The 20,935-nt window shown below is 49.8% G+C and overlaps 1 protein-coding gene across 3 annotated transcripts in view; it reads left to right on the top strand.

Annotated features, from left to right (window-relative positions):
* Positions 1-20,935, top strand: part of C7 (complement C7) — a 48,065-nt gene that overhangs the window by 10,845 nt on the left and 16,285 nt on the right. For all 3 annotated transcript variants that reach the window (XM_029061691.2, XM_029061689.2, XM_029061690.2), the window contains 8 exons: positions 2,964-3,102; positions 5,118-5,256; positions 9,985-10,119; positions 12,138-12,381; positions 15,454-15,567; positions 16,724-16,890; positions 17,969-18,197; positions 19,599-19,770. In XM_029061691.2, the coding sequence (XP_028917524.1) occupies positions 2,964-3,102; positions 5,118-5,256; positions 9,985-10,119; positions 12,138-12,381; positions 15,454-15,567; positions 16,724-16,890; positions 17,969-18,197; positions 19,599-19,770 (1,339 nt within the window). The remainder of the gene's footprint in view (positions 1-2,963; positions 3,103-5,117; positions 5,257-9,984; positions 10,120-12,137; positions 12,382-15,453; positions 15,568-16,723; positions 16,891-17,968; positions 18,198-19,598; positions 19,771-20,935) is intronic.

Raw genomic sequence — 20,935 nt, 5'->3', positions numbered from 1 at the left:
ATAGCAAGGTTGGCAGACATGTTCCTTTCCCCAGATGAGCTTACAATCTAGAGAGGGAGGCAGGTATCAGTACAGAATATAACAATTAAAGACATAAATTAAATTACAGATACATAAATAAGTGCTATGGGCTGAGGGAGAGATGGATAAAGGGTGCAAATCCTTGTGCAAGGGCTATGCGGAAGGGAGTAGGAAAAGAGGAAAATGAGGGCTTAGGGAAGGCCTCTCGGAGGAGATGTGTTTTTAATAATGCTTTGAGGATGGGAAGAGTGAACATCCCGTTGGATATGAAGATGGAGGGCGTTCCAGGCAGGAGGCAGAACGTGGACGAGGGGTCAACGACAAGATAGACGCAATCGAGGTACAGTGAGTAGGTTGGAATTGGAGTAGTGAAGTGTGTGGGCTGAGTTGTAGCAGCTAAACAGTGAGATGAAGTAGGAGGAGGCTAGGTGATTGAGCGCCTTAAAGGTGATGGTAAGGAGTTTCTGTATGATCTCGAGGTTGAAGGGCAATCCCTGGAGGTTTTTGAGGAGTGGGGAGAGATGGACTGAACTGTTTTATAGAAAGATGAACCGGGCAGCAGAGTAAAATATGGGCTGGAGTGGGGAGAGACAGGAGCCAGGGAGGTCAGCAAGGAGGTTGATACAGAACTCAAGGGGATAAGGTGTGAATGGATAGGGTCGGATGGGCAGGTGGAGGGGCTGGATTTTTGAGAGGGGATGGGAGAACGCCTCTTGAGATCCTGCTGGGAAGGATGGGAGGATCAAAGAGGGGATGGGGGGCGGGGAGGGACTGGAGAGGAGCAGGGGAGATTTTAGGGGGAGCAGGCCCAGTGCTTTCAATTTTATCCATCAAGTACGTGGCCAGATCATTAGGGGAAAGAGATGGGGGAGGCGGAGGGAGGGGACCCAGGGGGTTTGCAGTAAATGTCTGAAATAACTGGTGAGGACAATGGGCATGGGAGTCAATAAGGATGGAGAAATAATGTCGCTTGGTGGAGGAGAGGGCAGAGGTAAGGCACACAGGGATGAATCGGAGTGGACAAGGTCAGTCTGATATCTGGATTACCTCCAGCCGCGCTCTGGGTCTCATGCTCAGGAGCAAAGAAAGTAGACTTGAGGAGGTGATCCAGGGCTTTGGGTTAATTGTACGAGTTTAAAGAAGGGAGAGAGGAGTGAGGGAGTTGAGTTCAGGAGAGAGAGTGGTGTTGAGGGCATCAGTTTGGTCATCAAGGGAAGGAAGTATGGGTATGGAGTCTTAATGGGATGTGATGACTTGAGAAAATTGGATGGAGTCAAAAGATCGGAGGTCTCTACGGGGGGAACAGGATAGATTTGTGGGCAGGGGGTGCATGAGGGAGAAAAGGCAGCTAAGGAGGATGAGATCGGATAGAGGGATTTCAGAGTTGGTCAGGTTGAACAGTGACTAGAGACGATGAGATAGAGTGTGTGTCCAAATAAGTGAGTAGACGAGGTGGGGTGGAGCAGGAGGTCAGTGGAGCGGAGGAGTGATAGAAAACAGGCAGGGGAAGAGTCGTTAGGAGTATCCACGAGGTAATTAGATTCGTAACTCTGTTCCCATTCTTAGTGAACACAGAAGTCATCAAAGTCATCAGAATAATTTGGAGTCAGGTTCACAGGCCTAGAAAGACGCTAGCAGTGGAATGTGCTGCCCGAGATGACTCTGCCAGCTCTCTCAGGTCACAAGGAATGGAGACATCTAGGAGTTAGATTCTAAGCTCACTGTGGGCAGAGAATGTCTCTGTTCATTATTATATTCTACTCTCTCAGGCACTTAATATGGTGCTCGGCACCCAGTAAGCGCTCAATAAATACGATTGAAAGAAAAGACAAGAGCTGATCTGCTTGTTTGTGTTTCCTTTCTCTTCTCCGAGAGGAAGCAGAGACCTCGTAAATGGCACTAGGAGCAGAGCAAAGTTAGAAATCCCTTGTCCTGGCTTTTCGTTTTGCCTCTTTCATTGTTGAGTCTGGATTCCATTACGTGATTTTTTTCGATGGCCCCGTCTTTCTCCCCCCAAAATTACAACAGCCTGTCCCTCTCTTTGGTCAAAGATTAGGAAATGAAAGGAAACCCTTTGTCTGACAGCGTGATCTTTACCCCAGCAATTGGGTTGGCAGAAAATACCAGTATGGCCCCACCGTCTTTGGATAAATCCACGGGCAAGTGGTCATTCGTTCATTCAATCACATTTATTCAGTGCTTACTGTGTGCAAAGCCCTGCACTAAGCATTTAGGAGAGAATGATATAACCATATATAATATTCTCTACCCACAACGAGCTTATACGCTAGAAGTCCACTCTGAGTCTGGAGTTGGGGGAAGCTACGGGTGCTGGATAGTCTCCATCCCCACCCTTCTAGACTGTAAGCTTGCCGTGGGCAGGGAACATGTCTGTTTATCGTCGTATTGCACTCTCCCAAGCACTTAGTACAGTGCTCTGCACACAGTAAGTGCTCAATAAATACGATCGGCTGACTGCTCCCCCAGCGTCATGGGTGGATGTCCAGGTGGGCAGCCATGGCACGGTTCCTCCTTCAAGCATCCCGGTGCCCGGCGGAAGACAGAGGCAGAGCCCCGGGCTCTGATCCGGGCCTGTGCCGCCCGTCATCTCGGGCTCCATCATGCACCAAGGTGAGCTCCCCACTCGGCACAAAGCGCGGGAACCCTTCCCCTGCCTGATCCATTGATCGGTGGGTTTGATCAATAGCTCCTCGCCTTCCTTCCTTCTTCCTTCCTTCTTCCTTCTTCCTTCCTTCTTCCTTCCTTCTTCCTTCCTTCTTCCCTTCCCTTCCCTTCCCTTCCCTTCCCTTCCCTTCCCTTTCACTTTCCTTTTCCCTTTCCCTTTCCCTTTCCCTTTCCCTTTCCCTTTCCCTTTCCCTTTCCCTTTCCCTTTCCCTTTCCCTTCCTTTCCTTCTTCTTTTCCTTCCGGCTGCCACCGTCAGGTCAATGCCTCAGCCAGTCTCTGGTTTGCAACGGAGACCAGGACTGCGAAGAAGATGGCGCCGACGAGGATCACTGTGAGAGCAAGCCCTCTTGCGACCTGGATAAGGCCCCCCCCAATGTGGAGCTGACAGGAAAAGGGTAAGGGGCTCTGTTCTGTCCCACCCGCCCAGACCTCTGCGTCCATGCCAGTTTTCATGCCCAGTGCTGAGGACATAAATCCTGCACAGTGTTTTTCCAAACTTTTTTTTTTTTTGAAATGGCATTTGTTAAGCGCTTACTATGTGCCCGTTGCCGTTCTAAACACTGGGGTAGATACGAGTGAATCGTGTCAGTCAGTCAGTGGTATTTATTAAGCACTTACTCTATGCAGAGTATTATTGTATTGAGCTCTTGGGAGAGTACAATAGAACAGACGCATTCCCTGCGGGCTCACATTCTAAGTAGGAGGGAGAACAGGAGAAATGAGACAGAGGGAAGTTAAGCGACTTGCCCAAGGTCACACAGCAAGCAATTGACAGAGGCCGGTCACCCAGGTCCTCCGACCCCCGGGCCCAGACTCTTTCCACTAGGCCAGGCTGCTTGTCCATTTGTTCCTTTCCGATTTGAACTCCTTTTCATGCCTTTAAACGGATTTCTGGAAATGATGTGGGCGGGGGAGTTGGCGATCAAGAACAGCCTAACGCAGAGAAGAGGAGCCGGGGCTTTCCACTGAGGATTTGAACGCACCCAGCCCTGCCGAGCCCTGGCTGAAATGACTGCAGTCACCTGACCTTGGTCCTACGACAAACCCGTTAGCTTAAATGACTCTGGAGTTGCATTTCCTCCTCTAGGGTAACTTGAATTTACTGGGGTAGACAGTGGATCACAGTTTGCTAATTTAGATAAAAAAACTGTAGCCCTAGATTTAAGCCGTACTGCGGATGTCAGTGGGTAGCAGCTGGAATGGCAGAGATGCTGCTATTCTAAAATGCCTTTTATTGGCCATAACTTCATCTTGGTGTCAACCCAAGTCCTTTAAGTTGGATAATGTGGAGTTTATTCATTCATTTATTCATTTAATCGTATTTACTGAGCGCTTACTGTGTGCAGAGCACTGTACTAAGAACTTAGTATAATTTGGCAACAAACAGAGACAATCCCTATCCAACGACGGGCTCACGGTCTAGACGGGGGGGGGACAGACAACAAAACAAAACAAGTAGACAGGCAGCAGTGGCATCAATATAGATGGAATTACAGATCTATACACATCATTAATAAAAAGTAGAATAATATATACATATATACACGTGCTGTGGGGCGGGGAGGGAGGTAGGGTAGAGGGAGGGAGTCGGGGCGATGGGGAGGGGAGGAGGAGCGGAGGAGAAGGGGGCTCAGTGTGGGAAGGCCTCCTGAAAGAGGTGAGCTTTCAGTAGGGCTTTGAAGGGGGGAAGGGTGCTAGTTATATCAACCATCTCTCAATCTTTGTCCCCCACCACTGGACCACAGTGGCTAACGCTTCCGGCAGAGGCAAGGGTTTCTCAGTCAGAGCTTTCTCTCATGTCCGCTTTCTTTTTGTGTGTGTCTGTGGTATCCGTTAGGCACTTACTATGTGTCTAGCTCCGTTCTAAGTGCCGAGGTACATACAAATTAATCAGGTTGGACGCAGTCCTGTCCCACGTGGGGCTCACAGTCTAAGTGGGAGGGGAACGAGCACGGAATCCCCCATTTTACAGTTAAGGAAACTGAGGCCCAGTGAAGCGACTTGCCCAAAGTCACCCAGCAGGCAAGAGGGAGGGATGGGACTAGAATCCAGGTTCCCCGATTGTGAAGAGAAGCAGCACGGCCTAGAGGAAAGAGCACGGGTCTGGGTCCTAATCTCGGCTCGGCCAGTTGTCTGCTGTGTGACCTTGGGTGAGTTACTTCGCTTCTCTGTGACTCAGTTACCTCATGTGTAAAATGGGGATTAAGACTGCAAGCCCCGTGTGGGACGGGGACTGCGTCCACCCTGATTACCTTGTATCTACCCCACTGCTTAGAATAGTGCTCGGCACATAGTGGCGCTTAACAAATACCACAATTATTAGTAATATTATCATTATTTCCAGTAGGCCACGCCGCTTCGTCGGCGGCGGTGAGCCCGGGGAACTGATCTCTCCTCTCTTCTGTGGCAGTTTCGACGTTCTTACGGGCGAGACCAGGGGCAGGGTCATCAACACAAAGAGTTTCGGTGGCCAGTGTCGGAAGGTGTTCAGCGGCGATAAGAGAGACTACTACAGGCTCAGTGCCAACGTCCTCTCCTACACGTTCCAGGTACGTTGGCTCTTTGAACGGCACCTTTTGGGCCCGCGTTTCAGACCACTGCACAGTCCTCAAAGCCATCGGTCCACTCCCCTTTCGGGCGGGTCACCGGGATAGTGCAACTCTGGTTCCAGCAAGCAGATCTAGTGTTTGATCCAAGAGCTATCAGGGAAGCAATTCTGAGCGCCTACTCTTTGCCAGGTCGGGCACTGAATGCCCACGGTGGGCAGCGTTACGTACTAGATGCCTAAGGAGCAACGTGGCCTAGTGGAAAGAGCCCGGGCCTGAGAATCAGAGGACCTGGGTTCTAATTCCAGCTCCACCACTTGTCTGCCAGGTGACCTCGGGCAAGTCACTTTGCTTCTCCGCACCTCAGTTCCCTCATCTGTAAAATGGGGATTAAGACGGTGAGCCCCATGTAGGGCAGGTATGGTGTCCAACCTGATTACCTTTTATCTACCCCGGTTCTTAGAACGGTGCTTGACACATAGTAAGCGCATAATTCATTCATTCCTTCATTCAATCCTATTTATCTGAGCGCTTAACAAATGCCATAATTAATTGTTACTCTGCGCAGGAAGCTGGAATTAGCATTTGGGATCAAATAAAACTCAAAAACATGGTCTCTGCCCTTAGGAAGCTTACATTTTAATGGGAGAGACAAGCAAGGTGAGGGGCAAGAAGAGCAACAGAAAGCAAATGGCTACAGCAAGAGTTTGGAAAAAAAGAAGTGAATAAATATGTGGACTAATAATGATAATAATGTTGGTATTTGTTAAGTGCTTACTATGTGCAGGGCACTGTTCTAAGCGCTGGGGTAGACACAGGGGAATCAGGTTGTCCCACGTGGGGTTCACAGTCTTAATCCCCATTGTACAGATGAGGTAACTGAGGCACAGAGAAGTGAAGTGACTTGCTCACAGTCACACAGCTGACAAGTGGCAGATCTGGGATTCGAACCCATGACCTCCGACTCCAAAGCCCGGGCTCTTTCCACTGAGCCACGCTGCCCTCTGTTTAAGTATATGCTAAGGATGGCAGTTGGGATGAGATGACGTGACCGGGGAGAACCTGATCAGGGAAGGCTTCCTGGAGGAGGTGGGTTTTCAAGAGGGCATTGAAGATGAGGTGAGCTGGACAAAAGGTTATCAATGATGAAGGGCCAGAAGAGAAATGGGATAGACCAGAGCTTTAGGTGATGTCTCCACCCTTGACCTCTCATTCATGTGATTGTATTTCTTGAGCGCTTACTGTGTGCAAGGCACTGTACTAAGCGCTTGGGAGAGTACACTACAACAACAAACAGACACATTCCCTGCCCATATTGAGCTCACAGTCCAAAGGGGACCGGCACTGCAGCGTGGCTGAGTGGAAAGAGCCCGGGCTTGGGAGTCAGAGGTGATGAGTTCGAATCCCAGCTCTGCCACTTGTCAGCTGTGTGACTGTGGGCAAGTCACTTCACTTCTCTGTGCCTCAGTGACCTCATCTGTCAAAAGGGTATTAACTGTGAGCCTCACGTGGGACAACCTGATTACCCTGTATCTCCCCCAGCGCTTAGAACAGTGCTCTGCACACAGTAAGCGCTTAACAAATACCAACATTATTATCCTTATGGCCGTGCCATCTTTAGAATTTGGGTACAGATCTATGCATAGGTACATATTGCGTGATCCAATTTTTTCCCCTCCCAAGAGATTCTTGGCTGGAAAAACAAAGATGGAATCAAGCTTTAAAAGAGAAAAACCGTATTTACTTAGTGCTTATTGAACTAAGCGCTTACTGAACTAAGTGCTGGGGTCTTCTTCAAACGCCGTTGAGTCATTTCCGACCCACAGCGGCTTCATGGACGCACCCTCTCTGTCCCGTCTTCTCTCATAAGGTCGCTCTGGTACGTGCAAGTTAATCGAGTGGGACACAGTCTCCTGACCCACATGGGGCTCCCAGACTAAGTAGGAAGGAGAACAGATATCGAATTCCCATTTTATGGATGAGGAAACTGAGGGACCGAACAGTTACATCTGTTAGCCCGTTGCGAGCGGGGAACGTGCCTACCAACCCTTTTGTATTGTGCCAAGCTCTTAGAACAATGCTCTGCACACAACGAATGCTCGATAAATACCATGGATGGCTTAAGAGACTTGTCCGAGGTCATACGGCTGGTAAACGGCAGAGCTGAGATTAGAACCCAGCTCTCCTGACTCCCAGACAGATGTTTCAGACCTTTAATGTGGGCCCCTCCTTCCCCTTGAGGTTTTCTGTAATGAGGAAGTTATCCAGGTAGAGAGAGAGCAGCATGGCATGACATGGGCCTGGGAGTCAGGAGGTCATGAGTTCTAATCCCACCTCCACCACTTGCCTGCTGTGTGATCTTAGGTAAGTCACTTTACTTCTCTGCACCTCAGTTCCCTTATCTGTATATTGGAGATTAAGACTATGAGCCCCAAGCGAGACAGGGACTGTGTCTGACCTGATGTGCTTTTACCCTTCCCGGTGCTTAGTACAGTGCCTGGCACCTAGTGAGTACTTAACAAATAATGCAATAATAATAATAAATAACAACTTATTATTATTAGTGGCTGGGATAGAGATGGTGGGATGGTGGCGATCGATGTGCTCTGGGACAGGCGGGCTGACTACAAAACTTCCGCTCCCTACTCTCTGCTCCGCTCCTCCAGCTTGTAGGTGCTGACGTTCACTCCCACACCCGCAGGATCCATCCAGGAGTAACTGGGACAGTGAGAGTCACTCACACGCGCAGCTGCTCTGTAGCCACCTGAGAAATAATCACGGGAGAAAGAGAAGTAACGTGGCTCGAGTAGATAGAGCACGGGCCTGGAAGTCAGAGGACCTGGATCCTGATTCCCGGTTCCGCTGCTTGTCTGCCTTGTGACCTTAGGCAACTCACTTTTCTTTTCTGGCCCTCAGTTCCCTCCTCTGTAAAATGGGGATAAAGACTGTGAGCCCCGTGCGGGACAGGGAATGTGTCCATCCGAGCTGATTATCTTGTATGTACCCCAGCGCTTAGTACAGTGTCTGGCATGGAGTAAGCAGCTCTGCACATAGTAAGCGCTCAATAAATACTATTGAATGAATGAATGAACTTAATGAACACCATTTAAAAAAAAGGGAGATTAATCAGAAGGAGCTTCCAGAGGAGGTCCGTCATATTTCGCCTAAGTGCCCTGAAATCCGTCGTTCTCCTTCCAAATCTGGTGTTGGCTCGTTGTGGGCAGGGAATACGCCTAGCAATTAATAATAATGTTGGTATTTGTTAAGCGCTTACTAGGTGCAGAGCACCGTTCTAAGCGCTGGGGGAGATACAGGGTCATCGGGTCGTCCCATGTGAGGTTCACAGTTAATCCCCATTTTCAGATGAGGTAAGTGACGCCAGAGAAGTGAAGTGACTTGCCCACAGTCATACAGCTGCCGTGTGGCAGAGCCGGGATTCGAACCCATGACCTCTGACTCCCAAGCCCGGGCTCTCTCCACTGAGCCACACTGCTTCTCTGCAATTCTGTTCTGTCGGACTCTCCCAGTGCTCAGTACAGCGCTCTGCACACAGTAAGCACACAGTAAAAAAGATTGATTGATTGATTGATCGGGCTGTGCTCTCCCAGCCACAAGACCCCCGAGAACCTGACCGAGCGAGCTGGTTCTCCGGAGCCTGGCACTCACTGGCTCCGCCCTGGCCACCTTCTTCACGACAGAAAAGCCCAGCCAAGTCCACGTCGTGCACCCGCTTACACCCATCTGCCTCCCCAGACACATCTTTAATACCGATCATCGTAAACTTCTCATCTTAAAAATAGTTGCGATATTTGTGCAGCCCCTTCCAACGTACTGAGCAGCGAGGCAGAGACCAGATTACCAGTTCAGAACACAGTCCCTGTCCCACACGGGGCTCACAGGCCAAGGAGGAAGGAGAACAGGGATCAAATCCCCGTTTAAAAGATGAGGAAGCAGGCATCGAGAAGCAAGGTGACCGGCCCAAGATCGCACGGCGGGCAGGTGTCAGAGCTGGAATTAGAACGCACCAAGGGCTCTATCCTCTAGTCCACACTGCTTCTCACCTCTTCTCTTTTACGGCATTTGGTGAGCACTTGTAGCGTGCCGAATACTGTGCTCAGCACTGGGCTAGATACAATTCCCTTCTTCAAATCCCTACTTAAAGCTCACCTCCTCCAAGAGGCCTTCCCAGACTGAGCTCCCCCCTTTTTCCCTCTGCTCCCTCTACCCCCCCCTTCACCTCTCCGCAGCTAAACCCTCTTCTCCCCCTTTTCCCTCTCCTCCTCCCCCCTCCCGTCCCACCCCCTCGGCACCGTACTCGTCCGTTCGACTGTATATATCTTCATCACCCTATTTATTTTGTTTAATGAGATGTACATCACCCTGATTCTATTTATTTGCCATTGTTTTTATGAGATGTTCTTCCCCTCGACTCTATTTATTGCCATCGTTCTCGTCTGCCCGTCTCCTCCGATTAGACCGTAAGCCCGTCAAAGGGCAGGGACTGTCTCTATCTGTTGCCGACTTGTACATTCCAAGCGCTTAGTACAGTGCTCTGCACATAGTAAGCGCTCAATAAATACTATTGAATGAATGAATGAATGAATGAATGAATGAATCAGACATGGTCCCTGTCCCACTTGGGTTTCCCCTTCTAAGTAAGAGGGAGAACACTGCAGATTTGTCCGGCTCTGGTTTGAGACGCACGCAATAAATTCTCTCTTTTCCTTCCAGGTGAAAATCAAGAACGACTTCAGCTACGAATTCTACAACAGCAGTTGGGCCTACGTGAAGCACAGCCAGACATCCTTCACATCCAACACTGGAACACGGAAAATGAATCAGAATGTTAATAATAATAATTCTAAGGTCAGGCTGTCACCAGCACCCGGTGACTCTCTCAGTCGCAGTCATCCCCGGGGCCTGGACTAAATGGAAATGATACTACCTCTTCCGGAGGCTATTGATGATGATGATGATGATGATGATGATGATAATGATGATAATAATAATAATAATAATATTCCACCAGGATCATCTAGTTTCTCCAGGGCAAGCGATGGCTCTCGCAGCCATAAAATGCAGCCGATGAACTGAGAAGCAGCTTGGTATAGTGGATAGAGCCCGGACCTGGGAGTCAGAAGGTTGTGGGTTCTAATCCCGGCTCTGCCACTTGTCTGCTCTGTGGCCTGGGGCAAGTCACTTCATTTCTCTGGGCCTCAGTTTCCTCATCTGGAAAATGGGGAATGAGATTTTGAGCCACACGTTGGGTCAGGGATTGCATCCAGTCCGATTTACTCGTATCCACTCCGGCGCTTAGTAAAGTCCCTGGCACAGAGTAAGCACTTCACAAGTACCACAGTAATGATTATTGTTGTTATAATTTTTATTAATAATAATTGGTTCCTTCCCAAATTATGTTGAGTCTTCCTGACAGCGGTCATCTGCCTGGGCTGACTTCTCCCCGCTAGGCCCAGGGTGATGTTGGCTATAAGCCTCTTCATCCTTATGTGAAAGTCTGCTGTAGGAACTTCTGACTCTAAGGTATTCGTTCAGTTCATTCAATTGTATTTACTGAGCGCTTACTGTGTGCAGAGCACTGTACTAAGTGCTTGGAAAATACAGTTCAGCAACAAATAGAGACAATCCCTGCCCACAATGGGCTCACAGTCTAGAAGGGGGAAGACAGACATCAAAACATGTAAAAAGGCATCAATGGCATCAATACAAATAAATAGAATTATAGATATAAACACATCATTAAAGAAATAAAGAGAATTAGAAATATGTACATATGCACAGAAGTGCTGTAGGGCGGTGAGGGGGGTAGTGTAGAGGGAGCGAGTGGGGGCGATGGGGAGGGGAGGGGGAGCAGAGGTAAACAGGGGCTCAGTCTGGGAAGGCCTCCTGGAGGAGGTGAGCTCTCAATAATAATAATAATAATGTTGGTATTTGTTAAGCGCTTACTATGTGCAGAGCACTGTTCTAAGCGCTGGGGTAGATACAGGGTAATCGGGTTGTCCCACGTGAGGCTCACAGTGAATCCCCATTTTACAGATGAGGTAACTGAGGCCCAGAGAAGTGAAGTGACCTGCCCACAGTCACACAGCTGACAAGTGGCAGAGCGGGGATTCGAACCCCTGACCTCTGACTCCCAAGCCCGGGCTCTTTCCACTGAGCCATGCTGCTAGGGCTTCGAAGGGGGGAAGTGTGCTAGTTTGGCAGATGTGAGGAGGGAGGGCATTCCAGGCCAGAGGCGGGACGTGGGCCAGGCAGGGGTAGAGGGCGGGACAGGCGAGAACGAGGCCCAGTGAGGAGGTGAGCGGCGGCGGAGGAGCCGAGTGTGCGGGTTGGGCTGGAGAAGGAGAGAAGAGAGGTGAGGTGGGAAGGGGCAAGGGAATGGTCAGCTTGAAGCCAATGGTGAGGAGTTTTTGCTTGGTACCAGGCCAAACCCAAATTTTTATACATTCATTCATTCAGTGGTATTTATTAATAATGTTGGTATTTGTTAAGCCCCAACTGGGACGGGGACTGGGTCCAACCCGATCTGCTTGTATCCACCCCAGCCCTTAGTACAGTGCCTGGCATATAGTTAAGCGCTTAACAAATACCATAATTATTATTAAAATGGGAATTAAGCCTGTGAGCCTCACGTGGGGCAACCTGTGCTTAGAACAGTGCTTGGCACATAGTAAGTGCTTAACAAATGCCATTATTATTATTAATAATAAATACCAATGAATGATTAATTGATTTGAGTCCAGGGAGCCTGAATGGCAATTTGTATAACGGCTCAGTGCCTCAGGCTTTCTGTGAGCCAGCTGCCTGACGGGCAGCAGCTGTTCCAAGTCCTGAGGTGGGGATTTTCTCCCTCTCTCTTCCTGCAGAGCTCTCAGATCATGGTTGTTCAGAACAGTGTGGAAGTCGCCCAGTTCATCAATAACCGCCCAGAGTTTCTCACCCTTGCCGAACCATTTTGGAAAGAACTCTCTCACCTCCCGTCGGTGTACGAATACAGCGCCTACCGAAGATTGATCGAACAGTACGGGACGCATTATTTACAGTCTGGATCGCTGGGAGGACAGTATAAAGTCCTGTTTTACGTGGACACTGAAAAAATGAAAAGAGAAGGTAATGTCGTGGAGAGTATTGTTAAATCCTTGTTGTCCTCTAGACTGTAATTTCCTTTTCCAGAATGTGAACTCTTCATGGGCAGGGAACATGTCTACCAACTCCATTAGATTGTACTTTCCCAATCCCACTCCACCCACTTGTCAGCTGTGTGACTGTGGGCAAGTCACTTAACTTCTCTGGGCCTCAGTTACCTCATCTGTAAAATGGGGATTAAGACTGTGAGCCCCATGTGGGACAACCTGATTCCCCTGTGTTTACCCCAGCGCTTAGAACAGTGCTCTGCACATAGTAAGCGCTTAACAAATACCAACATTATTATTATTCTCTGGGCCTCAGTAACCTCATCTGTAAAATGGAGATTGAGACCGTGAGTCCCACGTGGAACAGAGACTGTCTGACTCGATTTGCGTGTGTCTACCCCCGAGCTTAGTACAGTGTCTGGCACATAGTAAGTGCTTAAATACCACGGTTGTTATTATTATTATTATCATTAACACTTAGTACAGTGCTCTGCACACAGTAAGGGCTCAGCAAATACCACTGATTGAGAATTTTGAAAGCATTTTTATTTGAGGAATTTAGGTATGAGGCTGTGGCAAACCTCAGGGTTCCTTTGCTCTACTTAAAATCAAATTATTTTGGGGGAAGCTGGTTTTTTTAGCATATGTTGTCTCATTGTCTGGTCTAGTCCCTGTCCTCATCCAACTTTCCACAGTTGGAAATTTACCAGCTCTTCTAGGAAGAACAGAAATCTGGAAGTCACTAGAGCTCAGTCAGTCAACCGATGAGTCGTATTTTTACAGTTTTACGAGGGCATTTGTTAAACTGAGAAGCTCCTACTGACAAAGACATGGTCCCCACCCTCAAGGAGCTTACACATTTGATAATAATAATAACTGAGGTATTTGTTAAGCACTTACTCTGTTCCAGGCACTGTTCTAAGCACTAGGGGGGATACAAGATGATCAGGTTGTCCCGCGTGGAGCTCACAGTCTTAATCCCCATTTTACAGATGAGGTCACTGAGGCCCAGAGAAGGGAAGCAAGTTGCCCAAGGTCACCCCCCAGACAAGTGGCAGAGAGGGTATTAGAACCCATGACCTGAAGACAGGGAGACACACATTCTTCTCTCTGTGAATCTCAAGAGTTTTTCTATTTCTTGCTTTTCATAGTCCACCCACATCATCTTCCTGATATGCCTTTCAGAACACATCTGCATGCCCCAGTGCAAAGAGCCCAGGCCTGTGAGTCCAGGGGACTTGAGTTCTAATTCCAACTCAGGTGGTTGCCTGCTGTGCGACTTTGGGCAATTCACCAGACTTCTCTGAGGTTCACTTTCCCCTTCTGTGAAATGGGGTCTGAATGCCTGTTCTCCGGCCATCTGAAACCGTGGGGCTCTATGTGGGACAGGGGCTCTGATTTTAGGTGCTTATTATAGGTGAATCAACTCCCTTGCTTAGTCCAGTGCTTGGCGTCTAGTAAGTGCTTAACAAATACCACAAATACTATTCTTCTTATTATTGCTATTCTAATGGCTAGCTGTTTCTCTCTGCATCAAATTCCTGGCCGGTGGATTGATTAATTCCTTCATTTGTTCATTCGTTCATTATTTTGTTCATTCATTCAGTAGAGTTTATTAAGCTATTGCTGGGTATAAAGCACTGTACTGAGGATTGGGAAAAAATAGACCAATGAGAATTAGACACCATTTCTGAGCCCTGGGGGTTCTGAGCTGGTGGAGAGAAGATATACTGGTGATCGACACGTAAGCAAAAATGAACCAAAAAACTCAATTAACATAAAATATCACAACATTAAATACAGCAGTGTATTTAATAATGATGGTATTTGTTAAGCACTTACTATGTCCCAAACACTGTTCTAAGCTCTGGGGTGCCTACGAGATAATCAGGTTGTCCCATGTGGGGCTCACAGTCTTAATCCCCATTTCACAGATGAGGTAACCGAGGCCCAGAGAAGTTAAGTGGCTTGCCTAAGGTCACACAGCAGACAAGTGGTGGAGCCGGGATTAGAATAATAATGTTGGTATTTGTTAAGCGCTTACTATGTGCAGAGCACTGTTCTAAGCGCTGGGGTAGACATAGGGGAATCAGGTTGTCCCACATGGGGCTCACAGTCTTAATCCCCATTTTACAGATGAGGTAACTGAGGCCCAGAGAAGTTAAGTGACTTGCCCACAGTCACACAGCTGACAAGTGGCAGAGCCGGGATTCGAACTCATGACCTCTGACTCCAAAGCCCGTGCTCTTTCCACTGAGCCACGCTGCTTCTCTAATGACCTCTGACTCCCAAGCCTGGGCTCTTTCTACTGAGCCACATTGCTTCTCTTGCCTCCGCCTCCTGACTGGAATTTGCTCATGCCTCCCATCCTGACTGGAATTCCCTGCACAATTACGGTGAAAGCACCGTAGTTTGTTCTGCCAGTGGAACCACCTGCTCCATTTCCTCTCCCTTGCCTGGTGAAATCTCTTCCTCCCTCCCCACCCTCTTGCCAGTGACCCTTCCAGATTTTGTTAAACGGAATTTTTTAAGCTCTTAGTGTGTGCCAGGCACTGTACTAACCGCCGGAGTAGATACGAGATAATCTGATTGGACAGACTCCCCCTCCCATGTGGGGCTCACAGTCTTAATCCCCATTTTCCAGATGAGGTCACTGAGGCACAGAAAAGTTGTCAGTCAGTTGTATTTATTGAGCACTAACTGTGTGCAGAGCACTAAACTACGCTCTTGGGAGAGTACAACTTAAGAATGTAACAGACACATTCCCTGCCCACAGTGAGGTCACCCAACAGACAAGTGGCGGAGCCAGGATCGGAACCCAGATCCTACGGCCTCGCAGACCTGTGCCCTATCCACTAGGCCATGCTGCATCTCACGTTGTCTATATATCAATCAAGGGTATGTACTGAGCATTTACTGTATGCAGAGCACTGTACTAAGCGCTTAGGAGAGGGTAATACAGCAGAGTTGGTTAGAGAGGTTCCCTGCCCTCAAGGAGCTTTCAATCTAGAATGGGGAAGGTAAGCTGACTATTTTTTTTTTTTTTCAGGTTTTAACATCCTGAACATGAAGGAGTGTGTCACGTCGGGATGGAGTCTTTTTTTCGTTCGCAAGAAGAAGACCGAGTGCACGAAACTGGAGGATGTGTTGAAGTGGAGTTCAGGTACGTGTTGGATCGGGCCAGGCCTTTCTCTCCATCCTTATTCCTCGGCCCCCTCAGGACCCTCCCGGCTTCTCCCCAGACCTCCTTTCCTTACCTAGTAATAATAATGGTATTTCTTAAACGCTTACTATGTGCCAGGCACTGTACTAAACACTTGGGTGGATACAAGCAAATCGGGTTGGACATCCCCTGTCCCACGTGGGACTCACGGTCTCGATCCCCACTTTACAGACGAGGCGACTGAGGCCCAGAGAAGCGAAGTGACTTGCCCAAGGTCACAGAGCTGACAGGTGGCGGAGCCCGAATTAGAACCGTTGACCTTCTGACTCTACTACACCACGCTGGGGTAGTCAGAGGGGGAAGATGGGGTACTTGAGGATAGGAACGGGATTGCTCTTCCCTCCTGGAGAATCAGGCCCCGCAGGCAGGGCGCAGGAGGACAAGTCGGGAGGCCACTGGGGACAGCTGGCCGGAGCCTGACCTTCTCACCGTGGGTGACCGGCCCGCAAAGGGACTCTCGCTGGGGCTGGACTGCTGCTTTGGAGTCAGTCAGTTGTATTTACTGAGGGCTTACTGTGTGCAGAGCATTGTACTAAGCGCTTGGGAGAGTACTATACAGCAATGAACAGTCATACCCCTGCCCTCACAAGTTTACATTCTAGAGGGAGGAGCAGCAGGGCCTAGTGGAAAGACCATAGGCCTGGGAGACAGAGGACCTGGGTTCGACACCCTGCCTTGACCACTTGCTTACTGTGTGACTTTGGGCCAGTCACTTCACTTCTCTGGGCCTTGGTTTCCTCGACTGTAAACTAGGGATTAAATAACCGTTCTCCCTCCTACTTAGATCATGAGCCCCATATAGGACAGGAACTGTGTCCAACCTGACTACTCTGTATCTACCCCAGTACTTAGAACAGTGCTTGGAACATAGTAAGGGCTTAACGAATACCACAGTTATTATTATTATTACTAAACACATACCACAAAAAGGTGGTGGGGGAGGGGGACGCATGACCCATCCTGGGATCCTCTGTGGCAGACCCAGACCTCGGAGTCTCGGAGGGCGGGCTCTCCGCCGGGCCCGGGAAGCCGCTTCGGCCTGTCAGCCCGGGGCCGGCCTTTCGTTCTGAGGTCCCGGTCTCCCCCGCACCTCCAGGCTCCTCTGGCAACGAGCTCCGAGGGGACCCCTACATCGAGGGAGGGAACCCCGCTTTCGTGGCCGGTCTCAGCTACCTGGACCTGAACAACCCCGCCGGAAACAGCGCCCGCTACTCCTCCTGGGCCGGCTCCGTCAAGGACTTCCCCTACGTCATCAAACAAAAGGTCAGGGGGCTCGACGGGGGGTGGTGAGGAGAGTGCTGTTGGGGGCTGGGGGAGCGCTCCGAGGGAGGGGTGGGCAGTCGGGAGTGGTCGGAAGGAGTGGGTGGTTGGGGATGGACAGTTGGGGTAAATGGATGTGCTTGGGTTGTCACAGGCGGGTTGATGGCATGGTTGGAAGTCAGTCAATGATATTTATTGAGTGCTTACTCCATTCATTCAGTCATATTTATTGAACACTTACTATGCAGAAAGCTCTGGACTAAGCACTTGGCAGAGTACAAAAGAACAATAAACCCACATTCCTTGCCCACAATGCCCAACCGTCGAGGAGGGGAGACAGACATTAATAGAAATAAATAAATGACAGATAGGTACGTGAGTGCTGCGGGGCTGGGAGGGGGGAGAAATGAAGGGAGAAAGTCAGGGTGCCAGAAAAGAGGAAAGGATAGCTTAGTCAAGGAAGGCCTCTGGGAGGTGGTGGGCCTTCAATAAGTCTTTGGAGGGAAGAGAAATTGTCTGTCGGATATGAGGAGGGAGGGCGTTCCGAGGCTAGTTGGCGAGGTAGACGAGATGGAGGTACAGTAAGTGGGTTAGCATTAGAGGAGTGAAGTGTGTGGGCTGCGCTGTAGTGGGAGAGTAGTGAGGTGAAGTAGGAGGGGGCAAGAGGATTGAGGGCTTTAAAGCCAAGGGGGAGGAACTCCTGGAGTTTCCTGAGGAGTGGGGAAACATGGATTGAATGTTTGGAAGGGGCATTTGGGGTTGGTCGGAGCAGGTAGATGGGGCGGGCAGTCGGGGGGAGCAGATGGGAGTAGTCAGAGGAGACAGATGGGATGAGCAGTTGGGGGTGGCCCAGACAGGGGCTGAGAAGCACTTTTCTCTTTGTTTCCAGAAATATACTGACTTATATTGGTGTCTGTCCTCCCCTCTAGACTGTCAGCTCCTTGTGGGGAGGGACTGTGTCCATTTGCTGTCCTGTCGTCCTCTCCCAAGTGCTTAGTCCAGTGCCCTGCACACAGTAAGCGCTCGATAAATAGGACTGACTGACTGAGAGAACAGTAAAGCTGTGTCCTTTCCCGGACAGCTGGCGCCTCTGTCGGAGCTGGTGAAGGAGGTGCCCTGCGAGGCGGTGAAGAGGCTGTTTCTGAAGCGCGCCATCGAGGAGTACCTGCAGGAACAGGACCCCTGCCGATGCCAGCCCTGCCAAAATGGAGGAGAACCGATCGTCCTGGGCACGAACTGCCACTGCTCCTGCCGCCCCTACACCTTCGGCCCGGCCTGCGAACACGGGGTCCTGGTCGGGGACCAGGCAGGTGGGCTCCTCTTCTCCGCTCCCTCCGGCTCACCCGGCAGCCGGGGGTCCAGCGGGCCGTCCGGAAGCCGACCTGGTGCAGGGCACTGAGCTGGGCACCTGCTGACCGCAGAGCTCTGCTCTGGGTGCCTAATAATAATAGCAATAATTATGGTTTTTGGAAAGCACTCACTATGTGCCAGGCATTGTACTAAGCGCCGGGGTGGATACAAGCGAATGGGGTTGGACAAGGTGTCTGTCCCACGTGGGGCTCACGCTGTAAATCCTCATTTTAAAGATGAGGTAACTGAGGTCCAGAGAAGTGAAGTGACTTGCCCAAAGTCACAGAGCAGTCACGTGGCAGAGCAGGGACTAGAACCCAGGACCTTCTGACTCCCAGGCCCGCGCTCTATCCACTAAGCCGCGTGGCTTCTCTTCTATTCCTACTATGTGCAGAGCACTGTACTGGGCACCTGCTGTGAGCAGATTTGTACTGTGTATCTGCTGAATGCAGAGCACTGTAGTGGGTTCCTGATGGGTGCAGAGCACTGTACTGGGCACCTGCTGGGTGCAGAACCCGGAAAGGTAGTGTGGCCTAGTAGATGAAGCACCGGCCCGGGAGCCGGCAGACCGTGTTCTACTCCTGACTCCACCACTCGAATGCTGTATGATCTTGGGCAAGTCACTTTAACTTCCCTGTGCCTCAGTTTCTTCAGCTGCAAAATGGGGATTCAGCACCTTTTCTCCCTCCTGCTCGACTCTGAGTCCCACAAGGGACAGGGACTCTATCGGCTCTGATTAACTTGTATCTACACCAGTGCTTAGAACAGTGCTTGACACATAATAAGCTCCTAACAAATACCATACAAAGCAATAAAAAACCCTGTACTGGACACCTGCTCTCTGGAGAGCACTATACTGCATGCCTGCTGTATACAGAACATTGTGCTGCACACTTGGGAGGGTATGGCAGTGGATGGAAGTGCTCGCAGCACCCAGGAAGTGTGGACTTCTTTCCCTATTCAATTCTATTCAATCGTATTTATTGAGCGCTTGCGGTGTGCCAAGCACTTTTCTAAGTTCTTGGGAGAGTCTAATATAATGCAGACACATTCCTGCTCACAGTCCAGAGGGGGAGACAGACATTAATATAAATAAATAGGGGGAGACAGACATTAATATAAATAAACAAATTGCAGATACATACATATGTGCTGTGGAGATGGATGGAAGGACGAGCCCATTGCTGGGTAGGGATTGTCTCTGTTGTCGAATTGTACTTTCCAAGCGCTTAGTACAGTGCTCTGCACACAGTAAGTTTTCAATAAATACAACAGAATGAATGAATGAAGGAATGTGTCCGTCTGCCCCTCTGACTGCCCCTACCTCCTGACGCCTTGACGTCCCTTCTCGTATCTCCCAGGATTGGCCGACGGACGGTGGACCTGCTGGTCTCCCTGGAGCCCCTGTGTCCAAGGGAGGAAGTCCAGGAGTCGGGCGTGTAACAACCCTCCTCCCAGCGGCGGGGGCCATGCCTGCGTCGGCGAAGCCTTGGAAAGTCAACCCTGTGAAGACCAAGAGCTGGAACACCTCCGGTCAGTCCACGAGGTCACTGAAGATCGATCAGTCAACCCATCAATCCATGGCATTTATTGAGCGCTTACCGGGTGCAGAGCACTGTACTAGGTGCTCGGGAGAGTACGCTGCGATGGAATTAGTGGCCCCGACTCTTACTGAGAGCCCCTGCTGAACCAGATGGGAATTTAATTTGGCGACTTTGGTTGCACGTTGTGGGGCTGTGGGACTGGGTAGAATCAGCCCACATTTCCTGCCAAGGAGTTCTGAGGGATGGATTGTCTGGGGGACGAGGAGGTCTCAGCCCCAACTTCTACCTAATCAACCTAAATCAGCTCCAATTCCCGGATCCTCCCCCAAAAGGCCGATTAACTCCCCTTTCCTGATGAGCGAGAGCCCAGTTCTCCCCCTCTGAAGGAAAGGCTGCTCTCTGCCCATATAAGTGAGATCCCACTCCAAATTTCATTTCCATTCTCTCAAGTTGTTGTTGTCAAATGCTTTCGAGTCATTTCCGACCCATGGCGACCCCATGGACACATCTCCAGAAAACCTTATCTTCACCTGTGGTCATTCTGGCACGTGTGTCCTTAGAGTTTTCTTCGTAAAGTATACGGAGGTGGTTTTCCGTTACCTTCTTCCACACAGTAAAACCTTTTGAGTCTCTGTCGTTGTCTTGGATCAACGTTTTGATCACTCCATCTTCCGCCTTTGACTCTTTCCCATGCCGCTGTTGCCCAGCACAGGTGAATCGACTTTGTCTGACGCTTCGGGTTAGACCTTTCCATTATGGGTAACCCTGCCGAGAGAATCTCTCTCAGTGGTGGAGCTCTAAGCTTCATCAGCGTACACAGACTCTGCTGCCATGATAAGGCGTTGATTCATAGGAGAGATTCTCTCATGGGCAAATCTCAATTCTCCCTTCAATTTGATCATCGTCCCACCTCTTCCTAAAATTGAGTCAGAGGAGACCTTTGGCCTCAAGAATGACATTAATGCCATAAACTCAGCCTCAAGTGGGGTTTAAAGAAATACACTGCTGACGGTCAAGTTCACCAATAAGCGTGCGGGGTCGACAAGGCCGCGGCTGGGTCTCCAGCCCCAACAACCACACTGAGCACACCAAAAAGGCAGTCCCCCTTTGTGTTGATGTGTTGGACGTTTGAAGCGCCCGGTGCTGTTTTCTCT

This window comes from Ornithorhynchus anatinus, chromosome 3 (assembly GCF_004115215.2).
Source record: "Ornithorhynchus anatinus isolate Pmale09 chromosome 3, mOrnAna1.pri.v4, whole genome shotgun sequence".
In the NCBI taxonomy this organism is placed as follows: Eukaryota; Metazoa; Chordata; class Mammalia; order Monotremata; family Ornithorhynchidae; genus Ornithorhynchus; species Ornithorhynchus anatinus.
Note: the sequence above shows the minus strand (reverse complement) of the source record. Positions and strands in the feature narration are given on the sequence as shown.